The sequence below is a fragment of the Bufo gargarizans genome, chromosome 4, assembly GCF_014858855.1.
Source record: "Bufo gargarizans isolate SCDJY-AF-19 chromosome 4, ASM1485885v1, whole genome shotgun sequence".
NCBI lineage: Eukaryota > Metazoa > Chordata > Amphibia > Anura > Bufonidae > Bufo > Bufo gargarizans.
In genome coordinates this window covers 156244066-156265138 of record NC_058083.1, presented here as the reverse complement: position 1 = coordinate 156265138, position 21073 = coordinate 156244066, and the positions used below count along the sequence as shown (strand labels likewise).

The 21073-nt window shown below is 40.3% G+C and overlaps 1 protein-coding gene across 3 annotated transcripts in view; it reads right to left on the bottom strand.

Annotated features, from left to right (window-relative positions):
- The window catches only part of RSRC1 (arginine and serine rich coiled-coil 1), a 330125-nt gene that overhangs the window by 124617 nt on the left and 184435 nt on the right, over window positions 1-21073 (bottom strand). For all 3 annotated transcript variants that reach the window (XM_044290570.1, XM_044290571.1, XM_044290572.1), the window contains exon 6: window positions 13508-13559. In XM_044290570.1, the coding sequence (XP_044146505.1) occupies window positions 13508-13559 (52 nt within the window). The remainder of the gene's footprint in view (window positions 1-13507; window positions 13560-21073) is intronic.

The window sequence follows — 21073 nt, the reverse complement described above, 5'->3', positions numbered from 1 at the left end:
GGTCCAGAGTCAAAACGGAAGAAGTTTAAGTCCTAAAACTTCTGTGTGATAAAGATCAAGAGGAAAAACGGATATTTAGCCATCCATAATTAGTGTGCGTATTTGCATCAAAATCAGTTAAGCCATATGCTTCGCCTTCACTTAAATCCCATCAGAAATTTCAAACACAAGGAATGAAAAGTTGCAAATATCTACCAAAGACCAGAATCATCTATTGTGCAAATAAAATGGGAAGGATGCTAGTGGGCAGAAAATTGAATATTTGCACCAAAATACTTCCCAAGCTTCATCTATTTTTGGTACTGAAAATAGCAGTAAGAAAATGATTCAGACACATGCAAGGAACACATTGTATTGCTTCTGACGCTGTTAATTAGGAGATATGTGGACTGACCATACCACACTAATCCCTTTCTTCCTCTATATCAGGGATGCCCAACCTGCGGCCCTTCAGCTGTTGCAAAACTACAACTCCCAGCATGCTCGGACAGCCTATAGCAGGGCATGGTGAGAGTTGTAGTTTTACAACAGCTGGAGTGCCGCAGGTTGAGCATCCCTGGTGTATACCATTAGAATGTACTCCTGGTACTGGATACTTTCATTTAACTTAAAATAACAATTCTAGACCATCTTTTCTTAGTTTCTGCTATTCCTGCGCTACTCTTCCTGGAAAAATAAATTGACAACTGGTCATTACTAGTCTCCTTGTCTATATACAGTAAACCCTGTCCATCCAGGAGCACAACCTACTGAGCGTTTATGGGCTGTGTCTAGCACCAAGTATGGCTGATGTATTATGGACATAACAGCTAAATTCCTGTTGTCCATCAGAACTAAAATCATAATGCCATAACTCTGGTGATGATGATCCACGGTAAGTTCGGGTGTTGCATCAAAATATGGGCACAAAAAGCACCTGTATTACATCTATCTGGAAAACCTCCATACTGTTTTGTTTTAAATATTTGAAAACTATTGATAGTTACTGAAAATGTATTTTCTCACTGACGGATATCTTTTCAATTTGTCTGAAATTATACAGTTATTGTACAGTTATACAAGGACATCTGCCTGTGCCCACTGCCCCCTCCTTGCTGGCTGATATCATAACCAGCTGAAGATAGAGTAGGTTTAAGCAGTCCCCTCCATCTCTGGTTGTATAGAAGTTACAGGTATGACAGGTCCTGTTTTAAAGGGGTTTTCCAGGATTACTGTGGGTTCCTAACAGATATGCTCATGTAATTGCTTACCTTATGTAATTCTTATCCATGCTTTCTTTTTATAGTTTGGACCTATTTTCACCAAGTGAACAAATCACTTTGGTTTACATCTTGTATGTAGTACTTCCTGTTGTTTTATCCAACCAAAACCTTAAAGCTCTCCTCTTGTCTCCGCCACAGCTCTAGCTAGTTTGAAGCTCCCTCCCATAATATGACAGGAAGTAAGAAGGAGCTAAATAGACATGGTTATGTGACCACAGCCCAAAACAGAAGCAATAAACGTAAAAGTTATACATTACAAAATTACAGCTACCTCAATAAAGGATTTTGATGCAGACCAGAAACCCCCTTTAAAACTAATGTAAACTTTATACAAAGACTGAGATCACAGTGTTAACCACGATACAGTTGGGGGTGGAGCCTTTAGAAACCAAGTTGGGAACGGCAGCTCCCACTTCAGCTGAATATCAGCCTGCATTGTTGCTTGCACTGCTTTGTAGACCTTGCTCATATTTCTAGCTGCTATACAGCCTGAAGTACAGCCAGTAAAGTAGCAAGATGTCTCTCATACATCCAATGTGAGGATGTACGAGATGTCCTTGGCATGGAAAGGATTAAAGTCATCTTGAAGAAGGAAATTACCATGCACAGTAGCATGGACTCCAACTGCTCAATATATGTGCTGATGTACAGGTCCTTCTAAAAAAATTAGCATATTGTGATAAAGTTCATTATTTTCTGTAATGTACTGATAAACATTAGACTTTCATATATTTTAGATTCATTACACACCAACTGAAGTAGTTCAAGCCTTTTATTGTTTTAATATTGATGATTTTGGCATACAGCTCATGAAAACCCAAAATTCCTATCTCAAAAAATTAGCATATCATGAAAAGGTTCTCTAAACAAGCTATTAACCTAATCATCTGAATCAACTAATTAACTCTAAACACCTGCAAAAGATTCCTGAGGCTTTTAAAAACTCCCAGTAGGTTCATTACTCAAAACCGCAATCATGGGTAAGACTGCCGACCTGACTGCTGTCCAGAAGGCCATCATTGACACCCTCAAGCAAGAGGGTAAGACACAGAAATAAATTTCTGAACGAATAGGCTGTTCCCAGAGTGCTGTATCAAGGCACCTCAGTGGGAAGTCTGTGGGAAGGAAAAAGTGTGGCAGAAAACGCTGCACAACGAGAAGAGGTGACCGGACCCTGAGGAAGATTGTGGAGAAGGACCGATTCCAGACCTTGGGGGACCTGCGGAAGCAGTGGACTGAGTCTGGAGTAGAAACATCCAGAGCCACCGTGTACAGGCGTGTGCAGGAAATGGGCTACAGGTGCCGCATTCCCCAGGTCAAGCCACTTTTGAACCAGAAACAGCGGCAGAAGCGCCTGACCTGGGCTACAGAGAAGCAGCACTGGACTGTTGCATGTCATTCGGAAATCAAGGTGCCAGAGTCTGGAGGAAGACTGGGAAGAGGGAAATGCCAAAATGCCTGAAGTCCAGTGTCAAGTACCCACAGTCAGTGATGGTCTGGGGTGCCATGTCAGCTGCTGGTGTTGGTCCACTGTGTTTTATCAAGGGCAGGGTCAATGCAGCTAGCTATCAGGAGATTTTGGAGCACTTCATGCTTCCATCTGCTGAAAAGCTTTATGGAGATGAAGATTTCATTTTTCAGCACGACCTGGCACCTGCTCACAGTGCCAAAACCACTGGTAAATGGTTTACTGACCATGATATTACTGTGCTCAATTGGCCTGCCAACTCTCCTGACCTGAACCCCATAGAGAATCTGTGGGATATTGGGAAGAGAAAGTTGAGAGACGCAAGACCCAACACTCTGGATGAGCTTAAGGCCGCTATCGAAGCATCCTGGGCCTCCATAACACCTCAGCAGTGCCACAGGCTGATTGCCTCCATGCCACGCCGCATTGAAGCAGTCATTTCTGCAAAAGGATTCCCGACCAAGTATTGAGTGCATAACTGAACATAATTATTTGAAGGTTGACTTTTTTTGTATTAAAAACACTTTTCTTTTATTGGTCGGATTAAATATGCTAATTTTTTGAGATAGGAAATTTGGGTTTTCATGAGCTGTATGCCAAAATCATCAATATTAAAACAATAAAAGGCTTGAACTACTTCAGTTGGTGTGTAATGAATCTAAAATATATGAAAGTCTAATGTTTATCAGTACATTACAGAAAATAATGAACTTTATCACAATATGCTAATTTTTTGAGAAGGACCTGTATAGTGCCTAATTCAAACACTATATTCTCCCCAAGAAGCAATTCGGTAGCGCGCCACAACACAGATTAGTATGGATTACAGATCCAAACCACAAGGGTCAATAATACATAAAGCCTAAAAGGTCCACATACACATTAGTGTATAGGCAACCGAACCCAGCAAGAATGGTGGCTTCGGACAACAATCTGCATAGGGGGAATTCTCTACTCTCCTGCAACAGATGTTGGGAGACAGAAGATTCGGGTGAACTGATTTTGTCCCCGTTTTGTTCTCCCAGGATGGATATCTGGCTTGGCTATATTCCCTTATCAACTTCCAAGGCTTATTTAAAAATCCTATTTTGACTCATAGGGACCAACTTCCAAGAGGTGACACTAGCTATATGGTTCTCTTCCTTGGGAGATACCTCTTTACATATTTGATCTCCCAGAAGATAAGTCACAGCCTGAAGTGCCTGCCAATGACTCTCTACTCAATGTAACATAAAAACGCTCAGCCAAGCCAAATGTTTATATTATGTGAGTCTAGGGTTGGGCGATATCAAAAATATTCCCACGATAAGGATATTAAGAAATGTATCTGTATGGGGCAGCCACAAGGAGACGTTGCACTGTATGGGGCAGCCACAAGGAGACGTTGCACTGTATGGGGCAGCCACAAGGAGACGTTGCACTGTATGGGGCAGCCACAAGGAGACGTTGCACTGTATGGGGCAGCCACAAGGAGACGTTGCACTGTATGGGGCAGCCACAAGGAGACGTTGCACTGTATGGGGCAGCCACAAGGAGACGTTGCACTGTATGGGGCAGCCACAAGGAGACGTTACACTGTATGGGGCAGCCACAAGGAGACGTTACACTGTATGGGGCAGCCACAAGGAGACGTTACACTGTATGGGGCGGTAGGCCATAAGAAGACATTATACTGTATGGGGCACTGGGGCAGCCACAAGGAGATGTGTTACTGTATGAGGCGGTGGGCCACAAGGAGACAATACTGTATGGGGCGGTGTGTGGTAGTGTAGGGACGCCTCTTAAAATACTATTAGAATAATTTGTGGAGGAAGTCTTCTTTGGGAGATTTTTAAAGAAGAGGACAGGGCTCCACATGGCTCAGAGCCAGGGAGGTTTTTTTCTCCCTGGCTCTGAGCTCTGCACTGTGATTAGACAGCGCTGCTGTCAGGGCGAAGGATTGACACTGGCGTCTCCTCCTACTTGCACTGAATGTTGAGAAATTACCGGGGGCCACAGCGGACGAACGGAGCGGCGCCCAGGAATAATAGTAAGTGCACTTAGATCCCTGGGCGCCGCTCTATGTAGGCTGCTGCTAAATTCATATTCTTTGGACCCATAAAAAGGTCCTCTTTAATGTTTGTACAAAGTCTTGGTAAAGTTGCCATCACAGGTTTATATAAAGTGAAAAAAAAAAAAGCCTGCTCGTCCCTGCAGCCAGGTTCAGCCCTCCGTGTGCTAGTAGTAATGCAGGAGGCAGAGGCCAGTGACCGGGGAACATAAGCAGGTGGAATCGGACATTTTAGAAGCAGGTCAGCACCCATGCAACCACTCCTATGACGTCATTAAATACAGCGGTTTTTCGGAAACTGTGATATCGTCGTGTTTTAATATCGCGGTATATCGTGGATACCGGTATATCGCTTAACCCTATGTGAGTCAGCAGGGAGAGATAGTTGTCAGCCAAGCAATCATCCAGGTGACACCTATTGTGACTATGTATGGCCACCTTTAAGATGGCCATACACAAGTCCAAAATTTATCAAAATTGACAATTTCAACCAAAAAGAATGTTTGTCGGGTGAAATTTAATAATGATCTATCGTTTTAGTCGACCAATGACAGACCATTATCATTTCAAACAAAGTCGACCGTGTTTAATATTTTCATGCTATAGTCGGAAGAAAGATCTGTCTTTGAAAGAACGTAAACAAAAGGATCTTCCATCCACCGTCTGGTTGAATACTCTTTAAATGTGTATTGGCAGTTTAAACAACTGTAATGCCAATGTAGACTAAAATGTATATGGCCGTGTCTGTGAAAGGAACATTCACCAGATGATCGTCTGTTCAACTGCTGTTCAACCATCAACCCACTTCTATGTAATGTGTATGGTTGACTCCCATGTTCCTCTCTCCTACACTATCTTATCTCGTATATGTCCTCTGAATAGCAACCATTGAACACTGTCCAGAGATGATACACAAGTCTAGATTCTGGCCCCATTTAGTAATCACCACATGAAAAGATTTCTGTCTAACAGCATATTCTATCCAGTTCAAATTATTAAAAACTAGGAGGCCCAATTGATTATCTTCAGCCATCAGCTTCTTGGCTGGTAATGAATACTATTTGAAGTTTAGTGCATAAAATGTAATATGCAAAATATGAATGAAATAAAGGCTCTCTATATTCACCTGTACTGCACTTACAAAAAATAAAATATTTTCAGATCCTAAACATATGTAAAACTACACCCATAATCTATAAAGTGCAAAGCCATTTCCGAGTTTACACTTGAACTATATCTGAATCATGCCCTTTACATGCCCTGCTGTTAACCACTGCAGAAAGTTTAGTACTTTAAGATATTAGTATTAATTTGCATTACTATTGAAATTAAAGGATTTTTCCAGGATTTTCATATTGATGGCCAGGATAGGCTATGAATATCTGATCGGTGGGGGTTCGACACCCCACACCCCTGCTGATCAGGTGTTCTAGAGTAGCTGTAGCCCTGGAACTACCTAGAAGCGCTGTGGTTAAGGGTTCTGTCCACTACACAATGTAGATGTAGGCTTCACCGAAACACGCGTCAAGGCAGGTGTCATCCCGTCTGGTGCACAGACCTGATGGGCACATCTCAGATTTACATTTCTTGAATTTCTTGACCTATGGCCTTCTAGGGCTTTGTTCTAGAACTTTAAATTGTACAGCAGTGAATTGCTTTATCTACTAATACTTTCTTGTTAGCTTTTTGTTGCTGCAGAATGCACTTTATCATCTTTGGACCAATATTTCCCAGTTGGTATTGTGTGGTCATGGCACTGTTGTAACGCCATTACCATTCTGTTGTGGTAGCCCCAGTGTTACCGCTCTATCCATGGCAGAGTCATTTTTAATTCCTATATTACTGTGTTTAATAAAGATTAATATATTTTTGTGAATAGGGGGCTACAAAGACTCATTTTCTTCTATAGGAGATTTGTAGTTTATAGAGTCTGGCTAGTGACTATGTAGATTCCAGACTCTTGTGCGCTGCATTATATTACTATGTATGTTACTATATGACTTCATGTGGGCACTTTTCAGTTGGTATTTTTGGAGATTATTACCAGTTACAAATGTTAAAAACACACTTTGAAATATATAAAATCCTGACATCTCCCAGATGAATCGCTTGCACATAAATCAGCTACACGGGATGCACGTCTAAACCTTTTGTACTGTACCAATGAAAAGTGTCACAAAAAATATACAAAGCTGGTCAGTGTTCTGCTGTCAGTCTCCATTTCATATTCAGTACCAGCTGCTGACTTGATCATTTTGCATATCTGGAGACAAAATAACCTGCTTAACTGAGCCGTCCTTAGACAAAAAAAATGGCATGCAAGAAAGTAAACCAATGATCCTATTAGTTCCAGCAGACTTAAATCAGAGGCTCGACGTATGTGGTCCCTCCACACACATCTGTCATCATCCATTTTGATTCTGTAGTAAGCAGTCTCCTTTCCTTTATATATTAGTTAGCTGAATACATTTGAATACTCTCTAGTGATCAGGTCCAAGTACATTATTCACATTAAACCAGAACACGGCAGAGTCTTCTGCTTCTACAAACTCTACCAAGAATAAACAGAACACATTTCGATCATTCCCCTCGGCAAATAATACATTGGGGGAAAAAAACAAGCAACATGGCTGAAAGTATACATATTGCCCCAAACAGTTTAGGTAATCTTTATTTTTTCCTGTCTTTTAAAGTTGTAGCAAATGTAAAAATGTTTCATAACAAGAAAGTTTCTTCTTTTACTAGTCAGTAAGATGGTAATATATGAATAATACAGTATTACAATGCTACTGTACAAAATGGCAGTATTCCACCATCAGCGGTCGTGAGTGATTGATTCTCAGAATGTGCTGTTCTATAATGAAGTCTCATGAACAGCTTTACTAACACCCAAGTGGATTGGCAAGTGACAGAAGCTCAGCTAAATCCTCTGTTTACACTAGAGATTAGCAGGGTAGGGCTTGAGAAGCAAACTGAGCTGTCCATGGTCAAGGGAACCTGCTCCCTGTCAGCCCGTAGGGCACAGAGACAAAGCTTAGTCCAGGTAGGAAGTGACCCATAAACCTATCCTAACCAAGGATTTATTCAAAGCCAGTCTGCCTCATAGAATCTCCATATGACCATTAACTGGCCTGCAAGGCCTGCCAGGAGGCCTAATTACAGGTCTACAGAGCCTAATAACAAAGGCTGAAGAGATTTAGTCGAGGGATGATCTGCTTTATACTGACTTGAGAGAGTCCATATAGAGGGAGAGAAATAAAGAGGTTTAGCAGAAAATTCCCCCCAGGGATGCAGCATTGTACGCGGGCAGGGAAACCAGCCCACTTCAGATGGGCTTAAAACATGCAACCCTCTCAAAATTAACATTCAGCCACGGCTTGCTTAACATCTGCTCAAACATGGGAAGTAGCTGTGATATTGTTAGCCTAAGCAGAAGAAGCTATTCTTCTATATAAATATTCGCAGATCTGAGTAAACGTGCAGTAATTTGCGGCTGAGCCTTTGACTACTCTTAAAGCAACTGAAGTCTAGTGTGAATCCCCAATTAAGCCATGTTAGCTCACATGCACAGAAGTGTCAGTCTGTAGACAAAGTCATGGGAAAACATGTCAGCCACACTTCTGATATCCCAGTTCATGTGAGATTTTTTTTCCCCTCCAAGCCCCTCTCATCAGGTAGTGATCCTTTAACTGTACTTTTTAAAAAAAAAATAACAATGCAAAAGTTTTATAAAATATGTGAGAAAAATATGTCTTGTTCTTTTGTAGTCTGTTTTATGTTAGATGGTTAATGGTCAGAGATGGGGGAACTGACCATGTGAAGCTGGAAAGATAGAAGTAAAGTAAGAGTATCCCAAATTAATCTGTGGATCAGTAGCCATTCTTACCTAGTACTGACACTCTCCGTATAACTACTGACAGAACATACACCTTGAACTTTCTATCATGTTCATCAAACCATTTTCGAGCAATTTCTGCAGTGTGACAGGAGCAGATATTTTGCTGAAAGAGAACACTTCTATTAGGGAAAGCATTTGCCATGAAGGAGTGTACTTGGTCTGCAGCAATGTTTAGGTAGATGCTATGATCAACTGAACTCAAGGTTTCCCAGCAGAACATTGCCCAGAATATCACATTGCTTCTGCTGGCTTGGCTTTTTATACTACATTCCAGGTAAGCAATGTACATGCACTGGGCCATCCACATGACGTGGAAGAAAGTATGATATGTACGTCAGACCAGACCGCCTTCTTCCATTGCTTCATCATCCATTTCTCATGCTTGTGTGTCTATTGCAATCCCGGATGCCGTGACTAACTAGTTTGTGGTTATGTAACCACACATGCAGCAAGCTGTGAGGTACCGTGTACCGTGTCACAGCAGTCTGTGCCACAGTAGCCCTTCTATAGGCTTGGACCAACTGATCAAGCTTTGGCTTCCAACGCGTATCAGTCAACCTTGAGCACCCTTGAATGTGTCACCATTCTACTTCTTGACCTCCCTTGAACCAATTTCAGTTGTTCTTAATGGCGGCATACTAGGAACACCCCACAAGATTTGCTGCTTTGGAGATGCTCTGACCCAGTCAACTAGCCATCACAATTTGGCCCTAATTAAATTCGCTTAGATTCTTTTGTCTGTCCATTTTTCCTGGTTTCAAGAACATGTTTTTCACTTGCTGTATGTAATATATGCCACCCTTTTACATTGTAGTGTAGAATATAATATATATATATATATATATATATATATATATACATACATACATACACATATATTTTACACATACACTAGAAGAGAGAGAGAATGTATAATACAGTATGTACCTATATGAACACGCACATTTTAAAACCTTGATAAATAAATTTGCAGCCTTAACTTCAGATTGTTTCGAAGCATTAAGGTGTTGAAATATTTTTAAACATTGCTTAAAATCAAAGCAGTAAGGCCAAAATGATATATATCTCATTGTATTTTTAATACATTTCAAGGTGTTAAATTAGAGAAATCAGGGGTGACAGCTATGTGAAGAATAAACAAATTGTTCTTTTTGAGGGCCGGGCTGTCACATCTATTTTATAATTATACGCTTCAAAAGCATATTAAAGATATGGAGAATAATGCATATATTTGAAACTGAGAAATCTAACGCTATTTGGAAACTTTATTGGAAAAGATAGGAATATTTTCTAGAGCTACCAAATATACAATCTCACTTTAACAAGGATTAAAAATAAAAAATAAAATTGGTATATTCAACTATAATATACTAATGTTCCAAGGTATGAAGGAAGTAAACGGAGGAAGAGACTACAGTGTAAGTGAAGAGATAATAGCAGAAATTATCTATTTGTGGTTTTCTCTTTGAAAGCATACTAGAAGAACTGGGAACATGGTTAAACTGGAATGTACTACAGTTTTAAAACAAGCATATATTTATTTTTTATTTTTTTGGTACGTCACATACAAATGTGTCCTTTCTTGAAAGGGTTTTCTAGGGAGAATAAAAAAATAAATGTCAGACTATGCAAAATCTAAAAAAGAAGCACTGCTCACCTCTGCAGTCACCCACTACTGCAGTTCAGATGCTACTCCGATCCTCGCTGCTCTCAGCTTCCTGTCCTAGTCCGACGAGCCGGAAAAGTCAGTGCTCAGCCAATCACAGGCAACTCTGTTGTGTTAATTGGGGACAGGAAGTGGAGAGAGACAGGGACCACAGTAGTCTCAGAACGGGTTGGAGGAATCTGTGGAGGGTTGCTTTTTCTTTTTCATCTTGAACAATGGCCGGCTGATTTTTCCTTTTGAAAAATTATATGTGGAAATCTTTAACTTGTCAACTTTAAACCTGACAATCTTTAGAGGTATGTATTGTAAAGTGTTAAACTAACCTGAAAATAAGGGATATGCCCGATTAATGCCATTTGCCATCCATAGATTCCCGTGTTAAAAAAAAAAAAGTATACCGTACATTTAATGTTTTTTTAAAACATTTTTTTTACTAAATGGTTCAAGATTATATTGCATTGGTATCTTGACAAACTGTATAACCTAATTCAAAAAGGACACCTGAGGACCAATTTGATATTGATAGGCCATCAATATGATGAAACCAGAAAACCCTTAAATGGGTTGACTCACTTTAGACATTGGAGACATATCACTAGGTTAGACGTCCCTTTAAGTGTGAACACATCTGTATGTACAAAGCGTCAATCTGCAACCACAAAAAATGTAGGTAACCTAGAGACATTTGACTATACAATGTAAAGAGTAAATTTTGACCTGAGGAAACAGAATCATAACAGAGTACATAAAAAAACAAAAACAGCAAAAATGTGAATTTTGGGCCATAATATGATGTACAACTTGGAACCATATTCTGCTGAACTGTGGGCAGTGTAATACAGTGAGTGAGGTGCACTCTCTCGGACAAAAGTTTGTTGTATATTTAGTTTTTTTACAGTGGCATGCATGGTCACATAAAATACATTACAGCTGTAATTTGGATCGGTGTATACCGAGCGTACATAAGACCTTAGTTAATTATAGCATAACTGAATGCAAAGGATGTTGATGAATAAACTAACAGTTCAATTAGTAGGGAAAAATAGAGGCAGCAACGTGTCAAGAATAAAGCTCCCACCAATAGACAGGTTATGATATACAATAAGGTACATGGAAATTCAATAAAACAAATACAATGTAATAAAATAAAACAATTGAATTAAAGGGATTACCCTGGAGTAGAAAAATATGGATGCTTTTTTCAAAAACAGTGCGACTTCTGTTCATGAGTTGTGTCCAGTATTGCAGTTCAGCTCTATTAAAGGGAATAAGATTTTGCTGCAATACCCACCACAACCCATGGACAGGTGTGACGCTGTTTTTGGAAGAAAGCAGCCATGTTTTTCTACTCCTCGACAACCCTTTTAACCATGGAAGAGTAAAATCATTAGAACAGACTGTTTAGTGCAGATGCTAAAAGCTGAATTTGCAATGTGGAGGAGAATAGCATGTAGATTTTTCAAAACTGGTGTAAAGTAGAACTTGCTTAATTGCCCATAGCAACCAATCAGAATCCACCTTTCAGAACGCCTTTAGAAAATGAAATCATATATATTTTAGAGATATGTGACTTTAGATTTGAAATAAGAACCCAAATACTAAATACAGTGCATATATAAGGGCATATACAGATCTGCTATTTACAGGTCTGGGAAAGCTGGGTGCGAAAGTTGTAAAAGCAACCATAATGAGTTTCACTTAACTTTCTAATGAAAGGATATTTTAGCAATGGGAATTTATATCAAACCAAGGACATATATTAACTGATGATATTATTATTATTACTACACTGAACTATGTAAAAGAACCTTTGAAAGTCAGTGCCAAACACATTAAGGGGTTATCCAATTCAGAAAAAGATTAAAAAGAGCTGTAATTGTTATTAAACAATAATAAATAAATAAAAACACAATACTCACCTCTACTTTCCTTTGGAAATTCAGGCACTGAAGCTTGTTTACTATACTAATGATGCAGGGTTGAGGGCAGGGGCGGATAGGCTATAGACCTTACAGGGAAATTTTCTGGTGGGCTGATGCCCAGGGGGCTGCCCAAGCGCTCCTCTCTACCGCTGTCCAGGTACATAATAAGCCATCAGTGGTAATTAACTCTGTGAGAATCATGTACCCGGCCATTGACATGCCCTCCTGAATTCAACTATGTAAAGCATCTCACCTCCTAAGCACTCTGCTCCATATCTTAATCTGAGACAACGGGAAGAGGAGGAGAGAAAATGGCCTCTATCGATGGCCAACTCAGAGGGACAGCTTTTGGGGCAATATATTGTGCGGCACTGTGGATTTTTGTTGCTCCACCTCCTGTCCATTTAGACCCTCCTACAATATGGGGCCACTTTTATTTTATTTTTTTCCATGGCCCGTTTAGGATCCCAATCCGCCCCTGGTTGACGGGTGATGCTGGTAAAATACAGTGCGCAACCACTGCAGCCACTGACTGACTGCAGCAGTCACATGCAGACAGCTTGTAAGTGGCATGCCTGATAACATTTGCAGCTATTTTCAAATTTTATTTTAAGTTGGAATACCTATTTAACAAGCAAATTGAGTAACAGGCCCCACCTGCCAAGTGCCATTTATAATACTGAAGACTTATGTGACAGAGGGGCCCAGGTGCAACTGCTATCTCTGCAGCCCTATACCTATGTTCAGGGCAGCCACCTGCTTCCTAGAGGTTACAACGATGCTGAAAAAATCTCCTCTGCCGATCCATTGTAAGTATTTTTATAAATATCTATTCCCTTCTTTATAAAAAAATACATTTCTACATTACCCTTTCGGTGACACTTTGGGCAGACAGTAGATGCTAATAATGAAAAGTACCTAATGTCTCCCAACAGTCACCCCATGCAAGTTACTTACTCTTTCAAGTTGTGAAAATGATCATCTACTCATTTGGAATTTGTTTTCTATATTTCAGCCTATTTAATTGCTATACCAAAAAAAGAATGCAAATAATAGTCACTTTCTGCTGTCATTGTTCTTGCAAATGAGTTTCTTTTCTCTTTAAAATAATGATACAAATAGACTTTGCAGCAGTGCCAGTGCATAAGACAGCCTTATAATGAGGTGCGTTACAGAATGTAGTTTCTAGTTGGTAATTATTTCAGTCTCACAAATGTAAACCTTCATCTACCATCACTCACCAGCAGCTTGGAGAACCATCTGCAGCGTTGCTTTGGCCTGTTCAGCAGGAGACTAAAAACAAAGACAAAAAGCATATTTACCATACATTATGGTACTAATCAAAGGCATAGTGTTTTATACAGAAGACACCGCACTGAGAAAGACCAAAACAGCCATAAAAGAACATATCCCTCCTAATTTCTATGCAATATCCATTATTTGAAAAGACATTCCCTATTAGGCAACCTCCCTATTTTTTAGCCCCGACCTATGCTGTCACTATTACATGTAATTGTTAGGTTGCTCTTACTTCTATGCAATGTAAATGACTGCACGCCTCTCTTACTAGTATTTATCTGCTAAAAAGAAAGTCAATACATCAAGCAGAATAAAAAGAAAATAAGGCAGTATTTTAATTTACCGGTAAGTGATTTTGTACTTTTGAAACTACAATTTGTAATTCTTGAAATTAGGAAACATTTTACGTAATTCTAAACTCTTTGGAAGAGTCGATAAAGAGTCGACAGCGACAGTATATTAAACAACAAAATGGCCAATAAAAAAAAAAAAACTGTAAGAAAAAAAAGGACATTTGTTGGAAAATATTTTGGTTACACGCTGAGAATGTTACTTGTGTTTTTTACGTCTTGCACACAGTGTGTACCCGGTACATATTATTAAAATGGAGCAGAATGATCTCATTAGATAATAAAATAAGTAAATACATTTTTAATTCAGATATTTGGAATTCAGAAAGAAAACTGACATTTATCTACTTCTGCAAAAGTGGTGGTCTAAGCTTTCCTTTAGTGTCAATAATATACAATGCATTTGGAAAGTTTTCAGACCCTTTCACTGTTTTTACATTTTGTTATGTTGGGGCATTGTGCTACAATAAAAAAAAAAAAAAATTACGAGTTCCCCCCTCAGTCTGCACTCCAGGGCTGTGGAGTCGGTAGATAAATGCTCCGACTCAGACTCCTCAGTTTTTTGTACTTCCGACTCCGACTCCTATGTATTTAATATGCAAATGTATTTTATACATTCCTTGAAGGAAAGAAAGAAGTTCTTCTAAGCTCTTCTAGCACAGAGAGGTAGTTGGGCAGAAGCTGCTGCCTTCTCCTTTGTGTGCTGATCTTCTGCTGAAGACAGGGCAGTGGGAGGATCCAGGAAGGGACATTTATTTTAAAACATGATTTCCCTAGAAGAATCCCATAGTCATGTTTAAAGTTTAAGATAACATTCTGAGTTTACACGTTTTATAGCCTTAGCTGAATGACAGCAGTTTTTCCAATGGTTTACAGCTTCAGTCTTGAACTATTGACCCTCCATTCCCTTCACTTATACAAGTGTCTCTAGTCCTGCAAAACACATATTTACTTAATCCCTTATCAGTGAGAGGCGAGGTAAACCATGGGCGTTGTGTTCCCTGTAACATCAGAACACAACACAATGGAAAGTATATGTATTGCCACTCCTAATTGCGCATTGCGTGCCATACAGTGAAGCATATGAAAAGCATGCTTCTTCACATCACTGAACGCGTTTGTTTTGCGGTTACGTGAGGCACTGCATGCATTGGCCTTTATTCTTACAGTAGAGAAGTCATTAATTATAACTGTTTATGAATTCGGACATTTAAACTTGCTTTTTTAATTTTTTTTATTCCAATTGAAATTTAGTATCAGTCGGAGTCGGTTCATTTTTTACCGACTCCAGGTACCCAAAATTGACTCTGACTCTGACTCCTCGACTCCGACTCCACAGCCCTGCTGCACTCAGTACCCCAACAGTGTGAAAACGTAATTTTAGAAATTTTTACTAATTTATTAAATGTCATGAAAGGGTAGTAAACAGTGCAGCCCTGTATTCCATTCGCACCACCGTCGATACCTATTTGCACAATCCGCCCTAAGTGATGGCCCACAACTGGACGTCAATTCCCTCTTAGCTAAGTGCAGGAGCCTAAACAAAAAGAGTAGTCAGAAAGAAAGGGGTAAAAAGCAGACAGGCAAAACCAGGACCAGATTAGAATCCAAAATCTGATACACTTACACAGCAAAGTGAAACTTGTCAGCAGACAAAGGAGAGGTCACAAGCTAACAGAGTCAACAGGCATTCCGTTTGCTTTCCATCCTAATAGAAGTCTATGGGAATCAAAACGGATCAGTCTGGTTCCCGTTATTCAAGACGGAAAACAAAGTCCTGTCGACAGGACTTTGTTTTCCGTCTTGCATAACGGGACCAAGACGGATCCGTTATGCTTTCCCATAGACTTCTATTAGGACGGAAAGCAAACGGAATGCCTTTTAAAGGCTTCTGTTTTGCATTCTGTCTCGGCATTCCGTTATAACCATGTTACACCGGAAAGCCATTACGGAATCCGTAACGCTAGTGTTAACCCACCCTGATCAGAAGCAATGTCAGACAAAAAGACCCACAGTTAGCAGTGATGTTGCCATAGCAACAGAGAGAAGCTACCATATTGCAGGCGGACTTGCCGGAGAACAGATATGTGACAATAAAAAGTAAAATTTCACAAGGACATAAGTATTCAAGCCTTTTGCTATGACACTTGACATTTAGTTCTGCACAACACCATTCCCTACAGTGAAGCATGGTAGTGGCAGCATCATTCTGTGAAGTGTTTTTCAGCGAATGGGACAGAGAGACTGGTAAGGATTGAGAGAAAGCTGAATGGAGCAAAATAAAGAGATAGCCTTAATGAAAACCTGATCCAGAGTGTTCTAGACCTCAGACTGGGCTGAAGGTTCACCTCCCAACAAGACAATGACCCTAAGTACACAGCCAAGAAAACACAGGAATGGCTTGGGGACAACGCTATGAATGTCTTTGAGTGGTCCAACCATAGCCCTGACTTGAACCCAATCAAGGATCTCTGGAGACACCTGAAAATGGCTGTCCACTAATGGTCCCCATTCAACCTGACAGAGCTTAAGAGGATCTGCCGAGAATAATAGCAGAGAATCCCTAAATCCAGGTGGCATCAGATTCTCGCGCAAGTTACAGTAAATCTGGCGGCCCTGCTAAACCCTTCCCCCTTTTCTCACCACTTTAAAAATGTGGAGAGAATCTCAGTCACAAATTATGGCGCAAATATGGCATGCGTCATAATTTGCGAGTTTTTATTATACCACAATAGGGGCATAAACATTTTAGGCTTGAGGGTAGTCATTGGTTGCAGCAGGGCAAGCCCATACATTTGGAAGTTTGCAGAATATGGACCTCAGGGACACAGAAGGGGGCCAGGGAAACAGATGAGCTTGATTTTTTCAACTGTTAGACCACACTTCTGCCCACAGTTACAAATGTCCCAAAGCTCGACAACCACTTTCATGGATAAAATTCTAAGAGAAACCATTAGAGTGAGGTCTGTATGTCGGTGCCACTGAACCTAATGCCGACTGTATAAATCATATACTCCCCCTAGTGGAACCTTCTGGTAGACAGAATTATATCATGACATACCACTAAAAAAAGGCATCAATGTCCAACTGGTGGTGGTCTCCTAGTCGCTCTAATTTTTTCTAAGGCCACAGAGCTGGCCAATTATGGTCAATGAGCAACTATGCAGCCTCTGAAAAAAAGAGCAGTGCTCTGAGGCAGAAAGTTCTTAGAGCTGCTGCTATTTAATATTTATGATTGGTCACAGCTTCAGTGATGGTACATCCCTGCAAATACAGCTATGGCTGTAGAAATAAAAGACTGGGCTATTTGCAGATCTGAAAGAGGCCATTAAAGGCATACAAATAGCCTTCATATAAACAGAACTAGTTTATGGTTCTCTATTTTCACCAATGTGATGCCTTTAAAAAAAAAAAAAAAATACTGGATATAAAGAAAAGCTGGTGAACACAATGACGGTGAAATAATGTCTAAAAAACAAATTTCCTTTAGCCTTGAGATGGTTTTGAAATATTACAGAGTCCGTGAGACGTTCAAGAAGTCTTATGTTATAAAAGCTCCAGAAAATATTATATCTTTTTACATAAATATATATATTGCCATCCGCATATAAACCATTTTAAAGTTAAACTTCAAAAGCCCACAAAACGATATGATAGTACATGTTCTTCATTTGTGTAAAATACGGCCAGCAGAACGTACCTTGTTCCTGGCTTTAATCTAAAGCTTATCTTCGTCTTCAGTATAAAAATGTTAAAGTAGTTAACCAAAAATGAAATACTATATTAAACTGAAGACCGCAATATAAACAAATAAAACGAAGAAATATTTAAAACTCTAACACCTTTTCCAAGCAAAGAGATACAAAAAAAATAAATAAAATTACAGCATACTTCACAATAAAAGGTTTGCAATAAAGTGATGTGATACATAACATATCTGCGCCCTTTCCAGAAGTCTGCTATTACTGTATATTTGTCACAACTAGACAAAAAGAGACAAATGCATGATGATAAAAATTATTAGTGCATCAATTAGCCGTCATACACACCCCGAGTCAGAAACTGCCCCAATATGCCACTCATGGCAGTTTTCGGAGCCATAATCTACCTCTGCAGTTACTACACCAGTAACACCCACTGGGAAGCAGCAAAATAAAAAGGGGATGGGACAATCCTACTAACTACATCCACTTGCCTTCAAAGCGGGTATCGCGAAACTGCATCTTGCTGTAAAAGAGTTCGCCACTTGCCAATTACTTGCTTGATTCTTCAAAACATGATATTCGTATTTAGGTTTTTTAACTGGGGGACACTTTTACATGTATTTTTTTTTTCCAACCACAGTTCAATAACTCGTACATACGCTTACTAAGACTCACATACCAATACTCATTTTTGCACTCAGTTAGGCCTCTTTCACACGGGCGTCCCGGATTTGCCCAGGATGCATCGCGTGTGCAATGCGGGAAAACAGCGCGAGTAGGCACGCAATTTGAGTCAGTTTTGACTGCGATTGCACTCCGATGTTCAGTTTTTTCTGAAAAAAAAACGCGCGTGAGAAAAAACTGAATGTGGTACCCAGACCCGAACTTCTTCACTGAAGTTCAGGTTTGGGTTAAGTGTTTATAAAGGAAAATCATAGCATTCTTAATACAGAATATACAGAATGACGTAATCGCGCTCACCACGTGGTGAGCACAGTGACATCAGCGCAGGTCCTTCTGAATGAAGACAGAAGATTATGTCAAAGGTCATTTTGCAGGTCCTGAAAGAAAAAGAAAGAACACAATGCCGGCTGCACGAAAAAGAGGATGAGATGAGGTAATTTTTATTTTTTTACCCCTTAAGCCACATTTTAGCAAGCATTCTGTATTAAGAACATGCTGCGAAATCACCGGTCATCTGAACAGCCCCATTGAAGGGAATGGGTCCGGATTCAGTGTGGGTGCAATGCGTTCACCTCACGCATTGCGCCCGTGTGAAAGGGGCCTCATACTCTCATTTTGTGCTCCATTTTTTTTCTTTCCTTTTCCAAGGATTAAAAAGCAAAGCATATTCAGTTTAACCCTTTAACCTTCCATTTGCTTTTTTATAATCCCTTAATTTTTTTTTCTTGCAACTTCAGGACAGGGTTGCCAACCATCTGTAACTTCTTGGCAAGTTAGTAAAAAAAAAAAAAATAAGACAATTGTTTCCAGTGTCCACACAAAAAAATTAAATAAAGTGCCTGGTATTTTTTGTAAACTGCAGGAGCTTGTGTAATTTTGATAATTTTTACAGTTCACAGTAAATGCTAATAATGTCTTTATATTAGTGTCTTGGCCCTGGACATATATAACGTCTAATATTATATACTAGCTGAAGGACCCGGTTTCGCTTGGGTATATTTAATCTATTTAATTTTTTATTTACTTATTTTATTTTAAATTGTTTACAAAATACAATTGAAAAAAAATAGAAGTTAAATCAGGGTTAATACATAAACAGCCAGACTGTACATTAATATATATAGTACAAGCAGACAAATCCAGAACATTATTGGCATCAATATATAGACATACCCTCATTAAAACTCCACCCCCACCCCGTATCCCCGCCAATGTCTCGGAGGCCACAAAACGGTTATATATTTCCCTAAACAGGGCTTTCAGTAGTGCATTTAGATCGCACAGTCTTCCCCTATATTCAATGATTGACAAAACAACCAAGAAAGTAGTCAACTAAGTCCAGTATGCCCAGGTTTTTTCCCCATTTTTATTTTCTGACGATTTCCCTAAATAGCAAATCTGATCTCTCATAATTCTTGATCGTTCTTATTAGATGTTTCCCCTCCTCAATATCAGGTTATTAGAGCCCCAATATTTAACAATTATTATTAAGCAATACCGATTACAGGTTTTGAACGGGTCCTTCTATCCAGTTCATCAAAGACCTTATCCCAAAAAGACTGGATAATAGGACAGGACGAAGTCATATGCAAAAAATCTGCTTGATCACTTTTACACTTTGGGCATCTGTGACACGATTTTTTTTATATATCTTAGAAAGCATTACCTGGGTATAGTATAAACCAGTGGTGCCCAACCATTTTTCGTCTGAGGACCGCACTAGACTTGGTATAAATTTCGCGGGCCGGAACCAGGTAGCTTTGCCAGAAAGAAATGCAAACGCTGTGAGGGGGCACGTGTGAGCATTACTACTGTGAAGAGGGCACATATCTGACATAACTACTGTAAGTGGGCACATCTGGGGATAACTACTGTGAGGGGGCACATATTAGGGTATAACTACTGTGAGGAGGGCACATATAAGGGCATACCTACTGTGAAGAGGGCACATATCTGGGCATAACTGTGAGGGGGAACATATCTGGGCATAACTACTGTGAGGGGGCATGTGTGAGCATTATGTCTGTGAAGAGGGCACATATCTTGGCATTATTACTGTGAGGGGACACATATCTGGGCATAACTACTGTGAGGGGGCATGTGTGAGCATTAAGTCTGTGAAGAGGGCACATATCTTGGCATTATTACTGTGAGGGGGCATGTGATGTATACATGCATGTAATGTTATGTAGTGCAGTATGTGATGATCACACACTGCACTACATACATTACACACATGTATACATCACATACTGTGCTGTCACCTTCTTCTGCAGGTCTACCTTGATGTCTGGTCTTTAGGCTTCAGTCAGATCCTCCACCGCCATGCTTGCGCCGTGTGCCCGACACCACCAGGAGCTGGCCCCTCCTCCATTTATCTCCCGCTGGCTTCTCCTACAACAGAGCGCTCTATCGCTCCAGTGCCCACCCAATCTTACCAATCAGGGGCGTAGCTAGAAATGACTGGACCCCATAGCAAAAAAAATTTATGGCCCCCCCCCCTCCCGGATCTCCCACCCCCACATACCTATTTGACCTCCCACCCCTTCCAGAGCTCCCACCCAAACATCCCCACACCCCTCCCTAGATCCCCGCGTCATCCACCGCTATCCCCCCCCAGTGTCATCCACCGCTATCCCCCCCAGTGTCATCCACCGCTATCCCCCCCCCAGTGTCATCCACCGCTATCCCCCCCCCAGCGTCATCCACCGCTATCCCCCCCCAGCGTCATCCACCGCTATCCCCCCCCAGCGTCATCCACCGCTATCCC